The sequence below is a fragment of the Dromaius novaehollandiae genome, chromosome 2, assembly GCF_036370855.1.
Source record: "Dromaius novaehollandiae isolate bDroNov1 chromosome 2, bDroNov1.hap1, whole genome shotgun sequence".
Taxonomy (NCBI): domain Eukaryota; kingdom Metazoa; phylum Chordata; class Aves; order Casuariiformes; family Dromaiidae; genus Dromaius; species Dromaius novaehollandiae.
Window position 1 is genome coordinate 157,104,093 of NC_088099.1, and position 19,222 is coordinate 157,123,314.

General features: G+C 43.1%; 1 protein-coding gene across 6 annotated transcripts in view; it reads right to left on the reverse strand.

Annotated features, from left to right (window-relative positions):
* Positions 1-7,359: 7,359 nt before the first annotated feature.
* ZHX1 (zinc fingers and homeoboxes 1) overlaps positions 7,360-19,222 on the reverse strand; it is a 28,544-nt gene continuing 16,681 nt past the window's right edge. For 4 of the 6 annotated variants that reach the window (XM_064507844.1, XM_064507845.1, XM_026110090.2 and 1 more), the window contains one exon: positions 7,360-17,942. In XM_064507844.1, the coding sequence (XP_064363914.1) occupies positions 15,113-17,725 (2,613 nt within the window). In that variant the 5' untranslated portion in view covers positions 17,726-17,942 and the 3' untranslated portion in view covers positions 7,360-15,112. The remainder of the gene's footprint in view (positions 17,943-19,222) is intronic. The other 2 variants (XR_010388047.1, XR_010388046.1) reach the window with 2 other exon arrangements.

The following is a 19,222-nucleotide window of genomic DNA, read 5'->3' on the forward strand; positions in this document are numbered from 1 at the left end:
CAAATAGCCTGTGACTCCTGGTTTGGGGTGTTTGCACGTTGGTTTTAGGTGGTGGGTGATAAGGGAGAAGCCTGGGCTCTGATGCGGAGGGGGACCGTCACCCGCAGCTCTGGTGAAGATTTTGGTCACCAGTCATCTAAATGGATGTTTTGTAAGATGCTGAAGCAAAGGCTTGAACCCAATTTTCCCGTACTTAGCTAAATTAATTGCATAATCATAGCGTTATGACGTTAGTGTCTTGGCCCAGGGCGTATTCCAGGGTGGCTGGGAGTCCATTTCAGTAACTTTTCCATTTGATTGGGGTTCTGGGCCCAAGCAGAACAGGAAACTTGTGAAATCTTAGTCTTTCAGAAGACAAAATTTTCCAAATCTCCCTACACTCTACGTTGCCATGCGATGGGAAAAGGGGACATAGCAAGTAAAGGCTGATCCTAGAGCTTCCTTAGGATGCAAAGACTCTCAGACATACTGTAGCAGGTTAACAGCACCAAGCTGAAGTTGTATCTGTTCCAGCTTTCTGCCCTTCCTCATGGTATTACCATGTACAAACTGTGTATTGTGTTTTAAGTGAACTGCAGTGTTGTTTCCTCTCTTTGCCTTGCCAATCCTTTCATCCAGAAAGGTCCATTTTGGCACATCTGATTGCCATGCAAATTTGGGGAAGGTCAGCTGAGAGGTTATCCTTGTACAGAAAAATGAACTAATGAATTTGTCTCTACCAGAGCAGCCTTGGAAGCCAAAGCTCTACTGGCAGGGTGAATGCGAAAAGTTTCCTTTTAGTGGAGATGTGAAATATGTGGGGTTTTTTGGTTCTGACTGGCTACATGCTCAGAGTATTCTTCAATGCCAGCATAGCTGTGACTGCATGTGGCATTAGCTGACATAAATCCTTGGGGTAGAAACTAAACTTTGGCAGGTAGATTTGGTCAGAAAAGAAAAGGGGATTGAGGGTGTGGGAATTTTTGTTTTTGGGTTTTTTTTGCTTTTAAGTTTGCTATTAAGCATGGCAAACCCTCCTGAGCATAGGAAACTATGCTGAGCAAGTAGGTCTCAGGGCAAATCAGGAATCTGCTGCACATGCTAGAGTCTTTTATTTACAGCCATCAAGGTAGATGAGCATCATCTGAGCTTCTTGTATGTGCACACCAAAACCATCTAGCTTCTTTCTGCACGCAGACTGGTGTGATGAGCTTCTGTGGGACTGGCTGAGCACCCAGGAGTCAGCTTGCAGGGGTGAGCACTGCTCCTGTCTGACCAGTTACAGAGCCTGCAGCTCTGCCCACATATACTAGACACACACACTCCTTTCCCGCTCCCCCAGGACTGCCAGCTATGCTGCAACACACCAGTTCAGTCTGACAAAGCGCTAAAGTCCAGCAAGACCATTAAGAACAAATCAAAGCAAAGAAGAAAAAACTGAAGATGAAGCATGAGTAAGCAAACTGAAATGTGGCACTGGCTCAAAGTAAAACGCAAAATGCAAGGCACTCCCAGGGGCAAATCCAAGAGCAGCCAGTTGGCTGCGAGCTTGGATTGCGGAGAGGCCTCCAGGGCTCCGGGTTTCAGCCATCCTTGCCTGCATGGATACCAGCGCGGTCTGCAAAGGCTCTGTGTTGCAATGCAGAGAATGCCTTTCTGGTGAAGGATAAGAGAGAAGCGATTCCTGAGCACTGCACGGGGGGCCCAGCAGCTGACTGCAGGGCTTGAGTCATAAGTCACAGGCAGAAGATTGCTTCTCTTCTTCCTTCTTTCCCTGCTTCTCCCCTTCCCCCACCTCCCCTCAGACATTTAAAAGGCTCCTCGTATACTAGCTATAGAAATACAAAAGTGCAACTTCAGGAAATTCCTGTGCCTTGTCAGCACTGGAGATTAGCTCCATTTCTCCCCTAAGACCCAAGTCATCAGTGCAGCTGCCAGAATACGAGCTCCCACTGTGCTTAAGCAAAGCTGTTTGCCTGAGTTTGTACAGCATGATTTGCAGTGGTGCTGTTAGCCTTGGCTCCATGCAGGAGAGAGCAACGTCTCTGGAAAAGACACCTTCGAGGGGCTGGGGAATAGCTGAGCCCTTTGAGAGCCTGCACTGCTGCAGCTGCTCCGTGTAGATGTGCCTTCAGGGATAAAAACAAGCCATGGAAGAATCTTCCCCTAAAGGCAGCCGAGGTCTTACTTCACTGCCAGCCTAAAACACCAGCTCAGCATATGAAAATCAGACTAATAAAACAAACGGGCTCCAGTAAGTTGCAGCTGCTTAACGAGTTCCTGTGCATCAGCAAAGCTATTGTAACTGTTCACATGCGCATGGCTAGTACTGCTGCGCGGGGCTGTGACCCAGCTCCAAACCCGGTGAATGGGGCTTAAGCCAGCGTGTTTCACTGTGCAGTCAGGGTGAGCACAGCAAAAGCCTGGACGATAAAGACAACTCAAATGATAGGTAGTAATTTGTTATGCTGCCACATCTCATGCACCCCTGGGCCAGGGAGCGAAAACACAGTGTGGCAGACAGAGCCCGTGTAAATCCCAACAACCCTTCTTCTCCCAGCCTTCCAATCTACTCTGAGGCAAAATTAATTCAGAGGAACTCTCCCCCAGCGGTTCTTTAATTACTGATGTTATTTGTATTGTGATAGCCTCTATGGGTCTTCACCACAGCCCAGGCACCCTTAATGCGAGGAAGGGAACACACACAGCAAAGGTTTCAGCAACAATCAAACACACGCAGTAGAAAGTAGAAACCTCAATCAACAACTAGGGCCCTGTTTGGGTAGGCACTACCCACACGTCGGCAAAGGAACAATCCAGCTCTCACATGGCTTATAGTTTTATTAAAATATGCTGGAAAGGGGCTGCCCTTGGAAGAAAGCAAAAGAGAGCCTAGTTCCCCCCTCAAAGCAAGAGCGTTGCCTGCGGCGAAGAGAGCAGTGAGGCCCATGGGGAGAGTTCCTCAAAGCATGGGTGGTTCCCAAAGCCATTAACTGGATTCTTCCAGACATTGTGAAATATTCATACCTTAAGGGAAGATTAGTTTTATTTTTTGACAATCAAAACACAGGCTCTTCCCTAAAAATGTTCATGAAAAGAGAGACGCAGCTGTTTATTTGCAGACATTGTCTTGCTGTCTCCGTGTATCTACTTACTGTCTCTCGCCTTTTATTTAGATTGCAAGTTCTTTGCAGCAGAGACCATCTTTCATCCTCTTTGTATGGTGGCAGGCATAAGAGGATGCTCTCCATGACCGTAACGTGGGAGGGGAATACAAGTAACATTTCATGGCTGGGGCACACGGGCTATGACCATTGCAAACAGCAAAGACAAGTGGAACTGATCCAACCGACAAAACTGTGCCGTTAAAGCTCTCACAGATGAGCTCTAGCAGATCTTGCTATGCTAGTCTTAGATGTAAGTGCAGAGCTCAAGAGCAATCGTCCTTGAACAAGAAGTGGTCACACGGAGGGTGGCAAGACTGACACCTGGGCCAAAGCTCCCAGAACCCGCAGATCACAGCTTCAGGAGAACAAAACTTGTCTCAAACTCAGTACAAGGTGCTGGTAGAAGCGGAATGAACTTCCCTCCATCTTAAGCTAGTTGAGAAGCCAATTCAGCCATATGTGACAAAGCAGCAGCTAGATTGGCTAAATCCAGATCTTACCTTAAGGAAGGTAAACCCAGTACTGAGCAAAGGCAAATACAGGAACTGAAATAGCTCCTTACTCCTAAAGGGAAAAACAAAAGTGCTGCAGCACTACCACACACTAAGAAAAAAAGAGAATAAATTGAAACCAGGCAGTATTAAAATGAGTGTGGAGGCCAGCAGTTGAGCAGAACAACATCAAGCCAATCCTACAGGAAGAGCTGACTGATAAGGTGAAGACAGTCGGAGTAGCAGCGCTGCTCCACTCGGCCTGCATTAGCACTGAATCTGGCAGGCAGGGCATCACCATGGGAGAGAGTCAAACTGCAGAACTCGGCTTCTTTGTACATTTTCAAGACATCCCACAGGTCTAAAAAGATACAAAAAAAAAAAAAAAAAAAAGACAAAAATAAAGAATGGGGAGGTGTGGGTAGAGCATCATATGAATCAGAGAGTAAGAACTTCATGCTGTTAACAGAAGCCAAAAGCTTTTCAGGAATTCCTTAGGACAGACAGGAGGACACATTCCCCAAAAGACAGTACATTTGCCTGTCCACCATCAAACAGTGCAGCCTATCAAACCCCTCATAATCCATGATAACTGGGCCATAATCCTCCCCCCTCGGCCTCACAGAAACCAATAAAGCCATTATTGCCAAAAGGGTGCACTAAATACAGATGTGTTCAGCTATTAATGGGTTTTGCAACTATTTGCTGTCTAGTAATGTAAACGGTGAGCACAACGGGTGCACCCTTGGGTGCACGAGAATGTGGCTGAAAAGAGAAAAAAGCTTTTTGGAAAGAAAGAAAGAGTAAGGCGATCCGGTGCCTAAGAGAACCTCAAAGCAGGGCTCTTTATTTGCAAGTCTGCACCTTTTCAGTACTGATACGACGTACCTGAACCACGTCACTCACCACTTATTACAAGCACTAAAGCTGCAGCTTTGTGGTGACTGGCTGTGTTTGACATGACAGTTATCGCAAAGCGCAGTATCTTGTATTATATCTACTGCTCTAACTGGGGAAAAATGGTCTTGCTGTCAGCTGCAGCAAAGAGTTCGTGTGCCTCCTTCTCTGCCCCCTTTTTCAGTTTTGTCAGTTGGTCTCAGAACACTCACTGCCTTCCCCTGCCTCAGGCTGGCTGCTTAACTGTTGCTGGTAATGCAACCCGGCTGGGGAGAGCACAGGTTACCCCTCTAGGTTAAAACTTTACTACTGTAAAGTTGCCAGGACCTGGCAGGACTAAGTAGTACTGAGCAGCAGCTCCTCTAGGACATCATTTAAGCAGACGGATTTGGCTGCTGTGAACCTCTACTGTAAGAGCAGCGATGGCGCTGAGCTGCCTTCCTACAGTATTGCTGTCTTGCAGGAACAGGGAGGAACGAATCCAAACAATTGGGGGGGGGGGGGGGGGGGGGGGAGGAAAAGCTATATTGGAGAAATATATCCAGGGCCCCAGGACTGCCCTGGAATGACCCTCACAACCTGTGGTCTTCTCCCGTCGCAGTCTTTTTCCATATGGAGGCTGACGGGAGACTGCCTCTACAAGGGAAACAAACTTCTTTTTTTTGATTCTCCAGTGCCTTGATTCCCAGGCAGCTTCTGCCCTGTTGGAAAGGACCAGTGGAAATTGCTATTAAATGCAGCTTGTACGGCTTCATACTTGCCTCATACGAGTATCAGTGGCTGCACAACGGGTGAGGCAAAGCAGGGGGAACGCACCGCTGAATGAACAAACGCAAACAAAATGCAGGAATCAAGAGTGGACTTTGCTCTACATTAGTTTCGCTTCCAGTAATTTGGGGAAGGGAGCAATTGTGGGAGAACAACACCGTGAAAACATACATTAGCAAATACAGTTTTTACCACTGTGCTGTCAGCAAGAAAAATGGCCAGCCACTTCCATCACTAGACGAGAGTGGGCGTCTGCTTCTGCGCTGTGCGGGTGCTGGGCGCTGCGCTTGCGCAGGGCTCCCTGCAGCTGCACTGCATCTGGACGCGCTGCCCAGCTGCCTGAAAGGAACGGCAGCATCGGGAGCAGCTACAATTGCACTGGGATTTGTATCATCTCCACTGGTGCAGGACACATCACTGTTGGAGGCTCTTGTTGTGGGGCCTCTTCCACATTAGTCCCTTGAGACAGGTTTCGCTGTAATTCTGTTTCTTGCTGTTTGGATTTCATTTAGGAAAACTGAAAATCACTAAAAAAAGAATTACTGCCAAACACTGACCTTTATTTTCACCCAAAGACACAAATCAAGTAGGTGAGACAAACAATTTCTCTCCATTTTTCTGTCTCTTTTTTTTTCGTCTACCAAATAAATATTTTAAAATAATAAACATTGGCTCAGCACTGAGCCTGTAAGGAAACACACATGGGAATTATTCACAATACTAACAGTTCAACATTATTGCAGTAGAAACATATAAATATATTCAAAAGTGAAACATATAAATATATTCAAAGGTTTCATTTTACAAGATTTGAAGTGCAACAAGTCATTTAACAACCAAACATGTTAGAAACCACTGTCAAACAGACTGGAGACCACCACCAGCAGTGTTTCAAAGCAAAGCAATCCCCACAGGGAGCAATTTAACATCATTCTAGAAATCACTGTATGGTGTAAAAAAGAAAAATAAGGCAGTGCACAAAGTGGCTTAGTATTTTAAATTATTAAAAATGCCATTTGATTATAGTAGGAAAAAAAAGGGAAGATGGAAGGGGCTGCGAAGAGAAGACTGGGAGAGGGGAAACAACCCACAAAGCCAGTTGGTCTCTTGTGAAAATATCGGCTAAATTGCAGCATTCCAGAATCACTAATAAAGCACTAAATAAAAAAGGTAACTGTTTAAAAATGCATAATCCAGGGCTTTTCAGCAACTCCCTCATTAGCTGGCAGATCCTTGAGTAAACATCTTTTTTTTCTCTTTTCTTCACTGAACTGAGTAAAACTATTTGGATAAAGATCAAGCTGTACTGACCACTGGTGCTTGTCTATACCCTTGCGCATAGGTCACTGCTTCTGTTAGGGATGTCATTTTTTTTTGGACTGACCTAAGCAAAAGCATATACAGAGTTGTATCAGCTTAAACTTCTTTTTCTCACCCAGGGATAGGCCTGCAGCATGACGCTGGGGCCTCCAGCAAAGCGAGGGGAAGCCGGTGGGCTGAGCTACATCCTAGGAGCTGCAGCGGGGCAGCGACGCTGCTGCACCCGGCCGGGAGCTTCCCTGAGCGACGGCGAGTCCCGCTTGCCCGAGGGCCGGCCGGAGAGATGCAGAGCTCTGGCAGAAAGCGCTCGTCTCAGACCGCTCCTCGCTGGAGAAAAGGCACATTTTAAAAGCAGCCCCACAGCCACAACGTGTGATGTTCAGCTGACGAGGGCTTCAGGGAGGTCTTCCTAATTGCCCCTCTGCCCCCAGCCCAGTATTTTGAATGTGAGAATAAAGCGCCCCTGCCTTCTCCAGAAAAATCATGCGCATGTCCCAGGCCTGCTGATATGGCAGAACATTTACCAACAGTTTTAATAACTCACACGTCAACCTGACCTCATGCTGGCTCTTTAATCAAGCCAGTCTCCCAAATTTAATACATCTGAGGAACCAATGAACTTCAGTTTTGTGTAACAGGAAAAAAAACCCAGACATTTGAAAAGATCGGAATCACGACGTTTCCATACAAAACGTGTTCCGTGGTTCCTCCCACACAATCTTTTAAAAACACACACACTCAGTAAGGAGAGATTTATTCCATTATTTCTGTTTTCAAATTTTTGGTACAAAGTTTATTTTCAGAAGTTCCCACAGGATGCTTTCTTCTACCAGCATCTTTTAGAGCTTTTTCTATCTCTGATTTATTTTCTTTATCTGTTGAAGCAAAAGCAATAATTGCTACAGAAAGCAATAATGGCAATGTTACAATATTTTACAGCAGCATTCATCCATTTCTTTGCCTCAAAAAAAAAAAAAAAAAAAAAATCCAAAGACAAGATCTGTACTGCCACAAAGGCTTAGGTTTGTAATGTCAAGAAGTATGCTGCGTTCCCATGTATGAGTTGTACAAGTCCAGCACAACTTTCCAAGTTTGTGCAGAGCCTGATAAATAAGACACAGAAATATCAGTTACGTTATACTGTTTCTAAGAACTTTTACTCTGTAAAATGTTTGGTCACTCAAAGCTATAAGCTTAATCACATATCAAAGAACACAGGCAATAAAGCCCATCTTACTAGAACATATAGTAATAGGCCAAACAAAATATAGGAGGACAAAATCTAGTGGTCACTGAAGCCTCTTCAAAAAAGGTCTAAAACAGAATGTTTCCATCATGTATCAGAATAAAAACGTACTGTATTAAAATTTGATTTTTTTTTACAAGCTGTCTTTTAATCAGTCTTCTATTTACAGTGCAGAACTTCTGCCAACTGCAGTAGTTTAACTTTGGCACAACACTAAGTTCCAATCCTTTTGAGTATTCAAGTCCTGTGTGTGTCCAAAAATTTTCTTGGTTTCACGAAAGATTAGGCCCATTCACAGTTAACCAGTTATCTTGAACTTTTTCAAGAATTGCTTCCCCTTCACCACACTGGGCAGCTACAAAGGAAAGACACTGTAAGCTATTGCATCGATCAAGAGAAACTCTTCATTCTAAACAAGAATAGTAGTGTTGCTTCCTTTAACATCACATACACCAGACAGATCACACAGACTGCTACATACTGGACACCTTCTAAAAACCTTGCTGGTCGTTAGTGAATCGTCCTCCCCATACTTCAAATACATAACGACGCATTAACTTAATTTCATTTCACATGTCAAACAGGACATTTAAATATATTGCAATATATTATAGAAATTGCAAAGCTCCATCATTTCTGTAAACGAGATCGACACCTGTTAACTCTCCTGTGCACATGAAGAGCAGTACCTAGTGCCACATTTTCTATACAATATAAAGCCTTCCCAGGTAGGGCAACTCATTTTTAGTGCATTTCTGTACAAACTGTAAGTATACATGCAGATAATCAACTGAGCAAAACTGAGAACACTTTTGTAAGCTGGAACTGAAGGGGGGAGGAACACGTCAAACTCATAATGAAGCTCTTGTGGTTCATCTTTTCGTATCACAGACGAAGACATGGCAACTTGAACTCTTCTGTCATTCTAGCAGATTCTTTAGGGAAACTTTCATGATAGGTATCTAGTATTGAATAAGCATAAGGAAATACTTTGAGCAATTGGACACAAATATTATGTATCTTAACACATTCTAAGTTATGCGAAGTCCAATGTTGATATAGAAATCTTACTTCTATAATGCTTTAGAAACCAAAAGTCATATTAAGCCACGGTATTACAGCCAAGGATCAATTACTTTATCTGCCTCCGTAGTGCCACCTGCTCAAATCAAAGAGGAGGCCTCACACTTCCCAGCAAGCGTCGAGCGGGAAGCGGAGGTGACTCCCCCAGTCCCCCAGCTAACCACGACGAACGCCCAGCAGGGCACGACGGCCAAGCGCTGCAGTGGGCCAGCCCGCTGCAGCTCAGGTGCAGCTCAGCGGGCCGCTGCAGGCATTCGGGACGAGCTGACCTGCATTCATCACCTATACTGACTAGCTCTTCATCACTACACATGGATCCCATGATGTCTTGCTCAGGTGTAGACATTGACGTATCATTAGACGAATCCCACCTTAAATCATGAAAAGTGCTACAGGATCCTGAATTACTCTATATTTTACAATGTCGTGAAAGTCATTTTTGCAATGAGTATCCACTGGAAAAGTGCAGATTCTCTTCACTGCAGCAGGGGGAAAAAAACCCCAAAGCTCAGGCCATTATTTTGAAAATATTGGCTGTAAATCTTCTGTGCTTGAAAAATCTCCCTTTTCTGAAAGTGAGAAAATGATAAAGAAATTTGAGCTATTGGGTGTTTATAAATAGCTGTTAAGGGGATTTTTCACCCTCTTTTACAACTTATTTCATTTTCAAATCTTTTCCTACAGCATTTTAATACATAATCAAAACTCAAGTAACTTGACCCAAGAAGTTTGTGTCATGCTACTTGCTAAACTGGCTTATCCTAGGATATTAAAAGCCTGGAGTGACCCAGCACTGGTCTTCATAGGGAACTGAGCCCCAATAGTCTTTTCCATTTCTAATTTATACAATCATCCCAGTCATTCTGAACAACTCTCAACAGTTTTAATGATCTCTGATCACTGATACTCTCCTTCCATTAGTATCTAATGTAGGCAAAGTGATTCCCCAAGAAATAGGAAATTAAATCAAATCAAATAGCTATATTTTATTGCACTCTATTTTTGTGCATTCAGGTTAGGGCACAGATATTTAATATTACAGAAGCTTAATGCTTTATCTTTTCTCCTCAGGAGATATGAATATAGACAGATATGGGACTGAGGTGGAGAACACAAATTGATACTGTCATATTTACAGAAGCAAACACTGAGATCCAACCTGAATACACAGTACTCTAAAAGTGCAAAAGGGAAAATGCTCTCCACCTTAAACTACAGCTTGGTTACTCAGCACTCAGCAACTAGTTGTCAGAGATTCTGCTGTGCTCTCATTTCGGAAGAAAACGGAGGAGGCGAATGTCTGCATCTTTGGGCTTCCTGGCCTACAGGACTGCATAAGACTATGAATCACTTTGTATGGGCTCCAAAAAATCCTTTCTCTAATCTGTAGAGGAAAAGGAAGTGCTTTTGCCTGCCTCAGAGTTCCTTGGTGAGTAGGAAGAAAACAGGCTTTTGCCCAAAGTCAGCAAATCATGCACTGAAAAAATTATTTCATGTTATGTGTCCACACTGCATTGAGCTTCCTTCCCAATAATCTTATTTACAGCTAGGAAGTATACTGCATATAACGTTGTAAAAAAGCAGGTTTAAAAATGGTCCTGGACAAAGTTCAAAAATTGAATGGCCTGATTTACTATAGCGTATTAGAGAAAATCCACTAAATTCTAATCATGAGGTACTAGGTATCTTTCCTCTCGTTGCTTTCCAAAAAAGCAGAGCTTTCTAGGTGCTAAAAGTTAGTGACTGCCATACTTAAATTACTTATTCTGTCAGAACAGCAAGAGTAAAACTTTTTTGCTTATTTTTAGGTAAGTGAATTCTGCAGGGCAAGCAGAAGTCAGAGTCTCCGAGCTTCTGCATTTTCCTTCCTTTCCACTTCTTACAAGCCAGCATCAGTTCATTCAAACCTTCCAGGAGGGATAGCTCTGACTTTCTTTTTACAGCTAACTCCGATTTGGGGACCGTTAGGAGGTTGGTATGGGAAGACAGCACCACTCAGATGGAATCGTGCTCTTTCATTGCCCTCAGAAGCTAATGCAAAACATGCCAGCAAGCACCATGGCACAGTGACAGTGGATGCCTCACCTCGTTCTGATACCACTTTCTTTTTCCGCCCTCTCTCTCTCTCTCTCCATCTGGCACAGGATTATCTTTATTCTCACATTAGCTGAATTCCAGAGACAGCAGTAACTAGCCTAATCAGATCAGGTACCCTTGGCAGAAAGAATACATGAAAAAGGAAACTCTACTGGAGTAACTCATGTTCACAGCTAAATTCGAAAGCAGTGCTGTCAACGAAGACCGAGAACCACCCGACAACCTAGAGGTAACATCTGAGCAAGACCAAATAGTTTCCTCATCTCACTTTCAATTATAATCATTAAAGCCTGGCTCATAACTGGCTCCAATTTAAGAAAACAAATACAGAAAGCATACCACAGGCTTGTCTACGCACAGATATTCTGGAAAACTGACAAAATCCCATATGGACACTTATTCCAGAGCAGATGTACTTTCTTGACCCATTCTTCCCATCAACCTAGCTCACTCCAGGTGGTTTCCAAAAAAAATGTCCAAGTGTAGATAAGCTATAAGAGGAAGTCAGGCTGCAGAGATGCACTATGGATCTGAACAGTGATGCTCAGATTCATCAAATTTAGACACTTGCTGACATGCTTAAGTTCAGAAAGTTGCCGCTACCTAATTAGTAGAGAATGAGAACGTGCTGTACCCCTCCATCCCCCAGGCCATTTCTGTTTCTCACAGTTGACTATATAGCGTGCCTTGGCCACCTAAATGAGGCACGCTGTGGCCTATGGTTAGATGAGAAGAATCTGGGCTAAACCACTGCAACCAGTAGCTTTCAGTTCCCACCTGCCACAGTCCCAACACACAGACAGAACAGACCATCCTGTCACAGCACCAGCACGCTGACAGCTCTTTCTATGCTTTTTCTGTCAGTTCTGATGAAGGAGGCCTCTGGAAAGGAGTCTGCCTCCCCCCAGTACACAGTGCAAATACATAAATGTTGTAAACATGCAATAAACTGGTAATTAATGGACTCCATTTTTGCAAACAGAAACAAGAGACAAATTATGAGCAATAATAAATGCATGTAAGTGCTATCTTTAGGGGTGAACCTATCAAAATTTTTCTTATCCTTGGCACTAGTTAAAGGCTTACAATATGCATATACCCTTAAGGAAATGTGGGCACTCTGCATCCCTCAGGAACTGACCCACGGCACATAGTTTCATGTAAATGATGTATTCTGCAAAAGGATGACGTCCCTCAACAGGTTGTAAATACTGTTATAGCCACTGGAATACACAGAACTATAGTATTTACAGCAGCTGAAAATCTGATCCAGTATACTATCAACCATCACCTCTGATCGTTTTAATGAAAGTAGACTTCCATCCAACTATATTTAGTCTGATAAACAATGTGTTTCTTCTTCCTGTGTTTTTCAGACCAGATGTGCTAAGGCCTACCACTGTAGTTGAGTGTTATTTAACAGAACCCTGCCAAAATGGAAAATTTCCCAGTTTAATTATATAATTAACTCAGATCTTTACTTTCCCCCCCCTCTTTTTAAAGAAGATTAGATTCAATGCTAAGCTACATGCAGTCTCTGCTAACAAAAAGGGGAAATTTATTTAGACAGGTTATTTGGGTTTTTTTGGGGGGGGGAATTAATTCTGGCTCACCTTAAGAATTAAGGCAACTCCAGATTTTGCTTGCTAGAGGCATATTTCCAAGAAGTTTAGGGATTTGCTTTAATATTTTTGAAAATTTAAAAATAGCACCTCTTTCCCTCTTTGTTTTGTCCTTTCCCACTCAACAAGCACTGAATTTTGACCCCGTATTCCCAGCGGAGCTTGAAGCTAACGTGACTTCTTCTTTCCTAGCATCTGCAACAGCCTCATCCATACAATTACTTGCCAAATGAGAATACTTCCTAACCACTTTTAGCAGTCGATGCTGAAAAGGCCAGATTCTCTCTTAAACTGCTTACATCCAGACCCATGGGACTCCCACGAAACACAGTGACAAAGCAGTTGGGTTTCTCCCCCTCCCCCTGAAGTTAAACTGAGGGATGATGGGCTTGTCCTCCCAGTGATATGCACCACGAACCACTGCTTTAGTCTTTCCTGCAATCTTACACGGACAGAAGAGCTCACCCTAGTACCTGGCTTTCACATACACCATCCTCCCGCAACTCAGGCAGCCCGTCAGCTCGGCGAGCAGAAAGCCAGCTACATGTGTCCTGAGGGGGAGCGGCACTCAGGAAGGTTAACAGTATTTTTTGTCAGACATTTTTCCCCTTCTTGTTTTGACCTGGGTTTCACCCATAAACAGCATGAAAAAGATGATCTAATACAGAGTCCTCTGCTTCAGAAAATCATGACTGAAAGGGCTGTCTTGGTCTTTTGACAGCTGCTTATTACAGTGAGGAAGAAAGAATAATTCTAGATTAGGTTCTTGGAAATACGGAAAGATTAGGACCCATTTTCTCTAATCTAATCTGCCTCTCATTGGTCAACAGAAGCAGATGCCTACACAGAAGATGCTGACAGATGTGCAAGAGGAGACTGCTAGAATACTTTCCACTAGTGCCAATATAGAAGCAGACAATGCTGGCAACAGCAGCGCCAATTCCACTCCTGCTTTTGACACCTAAATCTAAAGTAACCTGTCCCTAAAAAACGCAGGCAGACAGTAGCAAGAACACACACTACTCTTCCTTGGACAACCACTGCTCATCTGCCTAAACTAACTTTTGTGAATCTGGCCCACTGCTTTTAAGCTGGCTACGCAAACACTACTACTATTTTATAGTCTTGGGACCAAGTGTTTTTTTTTTTTAAGACACTTATTTAAGATGCAGAAGATGTCCTCCATCAGATTAAACTACTTCTGGAGTTCAGTTCAAATAGATCAAACTCCATCTCTAAAAATAAGTGTGTTCACTCAACAGTCCTAAAAGGAATCAGCATAGCGGTGAGCTGAATCTGTTAGGATGAATTCAGGTTAAACTTGCACACAAATTATTCAATTGGGCTACTACTGAGTAAGAACAATTAAATATTAGTGTTTATCATTCTTAAGCATCCAAAAACCATATAATTTAATTTTGTTTGAGCACTAAAAATCAGGGCATTGCCAAACTTGCTTGAAAACTGTCCTTACTAGCACCTGAAGACGCTTTTCATCTCTCTATCTGTGTATTCTTACAAAATCCTAACCAACTCTGAACAGGCTTTAGGCAGTTTCTCCTCCTTCCCCCCATATTTATCATAAAAATACAGTGTAAGATTTCAAGGACTTATGTCTTTTGGCTAGAAATATGCATACTTTTCCTACCATTTTCCAACAAAGGAATGAACACGCAAACTAAAAACAAATCTTGCTATCAACTGCATCAAGTCTGTCAGGCATTTAAATTAAACTGATGTAGGATACACCAATTAAGTTTAACGAAAAGCATCTTCTAGTTTTAAACTCATTCAGTTAGCTCATAATTATCAACAAGAAACATTTCAGTACAAGCTCTGTAAACCCAAAACACTTTGAAGATGCACAAAAGGTACCAATACCACCTCATTTTCTTAAACCAAGCAATCCTCACCCCTAGGTTCATTGATTCCTTTGCCACACTTTTCCCCTTCTCTTGTTTTGAATTCTTTCCTTAAGAAATAAACCCAGGCCTTGAAACCTTTCAGGTGAAGTGGCGTTTGCAAAAAGACATCTTAGGTTTCTGTACTTTCCTCCTTTGTGAGCAAGCAATGTTCTCCTACAACAATGGAAAAATGTGTCTGTGTTTTTTTGGAATTAAACAACATAAGGCAATTAAATACTGAGAAGCAGTCACATGAACGATGAACCTTCCCATCAGTAATGTAGAAGAGGAGGAGCTGAACTGGAGCTGATTTACAACCCCATGTCCTAGGCTAGGCCTGAGCATGTCCATCGCTGGTAGCAAGGAAGCCTATATTGGTTGCCTGCCCAGGTAGCATCTTGCCCACATTCTCCTAGGTTGAAGGAAGATACTAAGCAAGTGCTTGCTAAAACTGAAGGCCATTAAAAATTGTTTGGCTCTTCATTACAACGTCAAACCCAATTCATGGGTATTTGGCCCCCAAATCCCAAATTGCACATCAATCTGATTTTGAGAGTTTGCGCTTAACATGTCGGGGAGGTTCCCAAGTATCACTATCATCTGTTTCTTCTTCATCTTCCTGATCTTCTAGCATTTCATCTTCCTCCTCCTCAAAGAGTTCTATTCCAAGCTCTAATCTTCTTTGCCTTTCTGCAAACCACTCTCTGACCTGCTCATATCCCATGTGAGATTTGGCTACAAGTTCATCAAGGTCTTGCTCATTAAGGAATTTGTGCTTCATGTAGTAGTCCTTCAGGATTGCTGTTCCAGTTTTGAATTTTATGACAGACACACCTCTGTCCCAGCTATTTAACCTCTTGCTTCCCCGAGGCCTCCCCCGAGGTCTTCCTCTCCCCCTCCCTTTTGGTCTTCCTCTCCCTCTCTTCCTCGCAAAGCCTTGTCCATTCAGACTGTTTGCATTGGCACTCTGGTAGTAATAATACCACTTCAATCCACCATTTTTCCAGGCATAGCGAGTATCTCCAAACCAGCTCACAATTTCTGATCTTGGGAGCCCAGTTTCTTCTGCCAGCTTGTTGTATTCTTGTGGAGATGGCCACTGAGTACGGACAAAGGAACTTTTCAGCATGTGCAACTGCTCTGGTGATTTTTTGCCTATTTTGCTTGAAGAGGAACCCCCTGATTTTGGCTCTGCTCCATCTCCCACAGATGTTTCTCCAGCCTCCTCTTTTGAGCTGCTGGCATTGCTGTCATTCAGGTCAGCTCCCTCTTCCTTTAAGACATCTGATTTCCTTCTTTCTGTAAACCAGGCATCAATCTCTCTCCTGGTGAGTTTGGTTTGGGCTCTTAACCTATTCATTTCTTCATCTGTTAGGACAGGGTTATTAAGAAAACTTGCTTGGAGGACTTGCAGCTGCTCATCCGTCTTTTCTTTGAACTTCTGTGGGGTGAAGTCAGGAAAAGCACTCCATGATGACTTGCTCTGTGGAGTGACTCCTGTTGGAGACTCATTCATTTCATCACTTGAATCAATAACAATGGTGGCACATGAATCACTGTTGAAATGAATCCCGTGATTATTCTTCGAGTTTCTTTGATTGTAGCGTGTATCACTAAACCACTTTTTGATCTCTCCTTTAGTCAGGCCTGTTATTTTCATAAGCCTAATAATTTCTGAATCTTGAGGAAACTGATTTTTAAGGTAGCTGACTTTTAATTCTGCCAGTTGTTCCTTTGTTTTTTTTGCTCGGATGCTGAAAGAGTCAGGATTCACTAGCGTGGCTTCATTTTTGATAGACTGAGGGGCTGGAACGGCAGCTACTTGCTTGGTTTCTGCAATAGGCTGAGCAGTATGAATTTGACTCTTCTGCAACTGCGTTTGGTTTGGGACTCCCGCTACAGTCAAAGCTATTGGGGCTGTTACTGGTAGTGTATTTGCACCTGCAACTTGAGTGAGAACAAGTCCTGGCTGACCAACTATTTGGCAGGTCTGCAAAATGGAGGGCAAACCATTGCTAGCAGCGGAAATGTGTGCTGGAATAACGGTAATTGTCTGTGGCACAGTATGCACCGTGCCATTAAATTGTTTCCTCCTTGCTTCCTCCACTTCCTCTGGTGTCCAGCTCACACCATGTTTCAGACGCTGGGCAGAAAACCATATTTTAATCTGTTCCTCTGTGTACTTAGCTTGAGTGGAAAGAACAGTGATTTCTGACATGGTTGGGTAAGGGAATTTGTTGTAGGTGTTAAGCAAAAGAGGATTGTTATCCAAAGCAGTGTTATAGGCTGGAATGCTATTTACAGGTATTAAGACTTTTGGAATCAGGTTTGGATTCTGCGGAGCTGTAACAGCTGTTATAACCTGTGCCACCCCGGGCTGAATCAACGGTGCTGGAGTCACTACTGCGCTAGCTACATCTGCTGCACTGCAAACAACCGAATGGCTCGCTTTTGACTCAGAAACTGCCGATGGCGGGTTTTCTACTACTTCATCAGAGTTTGGCTCATTTTCAGTTCCCTTTTCTTCACCAGGAATGTCATCAACTACATTGTGGAAAACAGCAATGCGCTTAGTCTCTGTTTTGTTTTTCATCATTTTCATAATAGGAGTTTTGCTAATTGAGATCCCTGATGAGGGGATCTCAGAAGGGTCAGCCTGTTCAGCATTTTCTTCTCTAACAAAACTCCCATCAAAAGTGAGATCATTTACTGTTTGCTCAAAGATTGTCTGATTATTACGTTTCACCATGGTCAATTTAAAATTCTCCTCTCCAGGATGGTACTTCAAATTATGCTCTGAGAGAGCATCGTATCTTTTGGTAAGAAAATTGCATTCTACACAAACGTAGGATGAATTTAATACTACATTGGGATGTTCTGAATCCACATGGAAAGTAAACATATTGAGATCTGGAGTTTGAAAAGTACAGTATTTACATTCATAACCACCTTCTACTTTTAAATTTTTCTGATTGTCTGAATCCACATACTCGTGGACATCCTCATCACTCGTTATGCTTTCTGCTGTGGGGTTCTCTACCGGCGTGAGTACAGGTGGTCCTCCCTCCAAGTCCGATACCATTTCTAGATCCGGATCCTGCTCGTTGGCTAGGACCATGCAAGGTGTGGTTGATTTTCGTTTACTTGCCATGCCTGTTGTTTGAAAATGATACTGACTAATCGGATACAGACTTAGCTTCGAGCTCTTCTTGATTTATAGTAATGGCTTTTGGTACTTCAAGTCAGTTCTTGCAACGTCTCAACATTTATCCCATTAGCAGCTTTTCTTTTGTAGTGCAATCAGATTAAAAACAGATAGTTGAGGATGAAATGTTGAGACACACTGTTTTAAAGTCCACATCCACCACCTGTAGCAAAGAAGAGACAGCGTAATTAGTTCAATTTAAATAACTAATCTCTATTCTACTACACACTACGGCTACAAGTAATTCAGTCCTTAGGGGTTCAACCTGCCACGGCTCGTCTCCTGAAACCAGTTCACCCATTCCAAGAAGAGACGCTCAAAGCTAAGGTAGGAAAGGCAAAATCCAATTCAGTTACTACAGTCTGAAATTTGTTTTTCATTCATGGCAATGCAGTGAAAGGAGTAAAACTCAGGATGGCATAAACTGAGTAACTTTTCCCTTTCTTCAGAAGCCTTTAGCCTGGCACAACGCTGAGATCAGCTGTCCTAACCCATTTCTGCATTCTTGCCTTTGGACTGCTTTGTTGGAGCTATGACAACTTCTCTCAACCACCCTGTGGGCACCAGTCCCTCCCACCACAGACTCCCCCCCAATCCGACCCCTTGGCTATCAACTCAGTCACGTTTGTTTATACCAGAGGTTGTGAAAAGGCAAGTTAAGAGTGTTTTTCTACTGCGCTAAGTGCGTACATGCAAGTGCAGGGGAGCTTCTCTCCCCAGTCCGAAAACAGGCAAACCAATGCCAGTTTAAGGCACTCCGACAGACAGAAGATGACTATCCTTTCTGCCTTGCTCCCCAAATGTCACTTGCCAATTGAAGACCAACCCCAGACCAATAAAAGCTGATTGCTGGCACATGGCAATTAACTAAAATCAGTTTTCATGGCTCCAGGCATTAATGGGGACGTGATTGATTTAGTGAACTGTACCAGAAAAATGCATTAAGACTGAAATAGTAAGCAGAAGCCAAACAAAATCCTGTATTTTCTGTTAGAAGAACCTTGTCAGCTTCTAATAAGAAGGTGTGCCAAATAAAATTGAGGCCTAAATAAACTCAGAGAATAAATATATTCTTAAATAGCACAGACTGGAGTGAATTTTATCCCACAGGGGCCACAATCTGTGCGTTGCAAATGACGCAGAAACTACCGCAGAGGGTTATAAACTCTGTAATAGTTTTCTTCTTGAAATAAAAATCACACACTGATTTCTCATACCAGAAATCCCTAAGATATGGCATTTTTTAGGCAGTGGGACATCATCTGCTTCCGAAGTTCAACTTCAAGAGGAATACTTAGTGGCAACCACAGCGGGCTGTTTCAGAGGGTTTGTAAAGGGAACAGCTTTTAACGGGTTAAAAACAGAAAGCTAGTTTTGTTCATGACAGTCTCAGAGGCAAAGAGCAGCAGTGCAGAGGAAAAAAAGGCAGATACGAGAAATGAG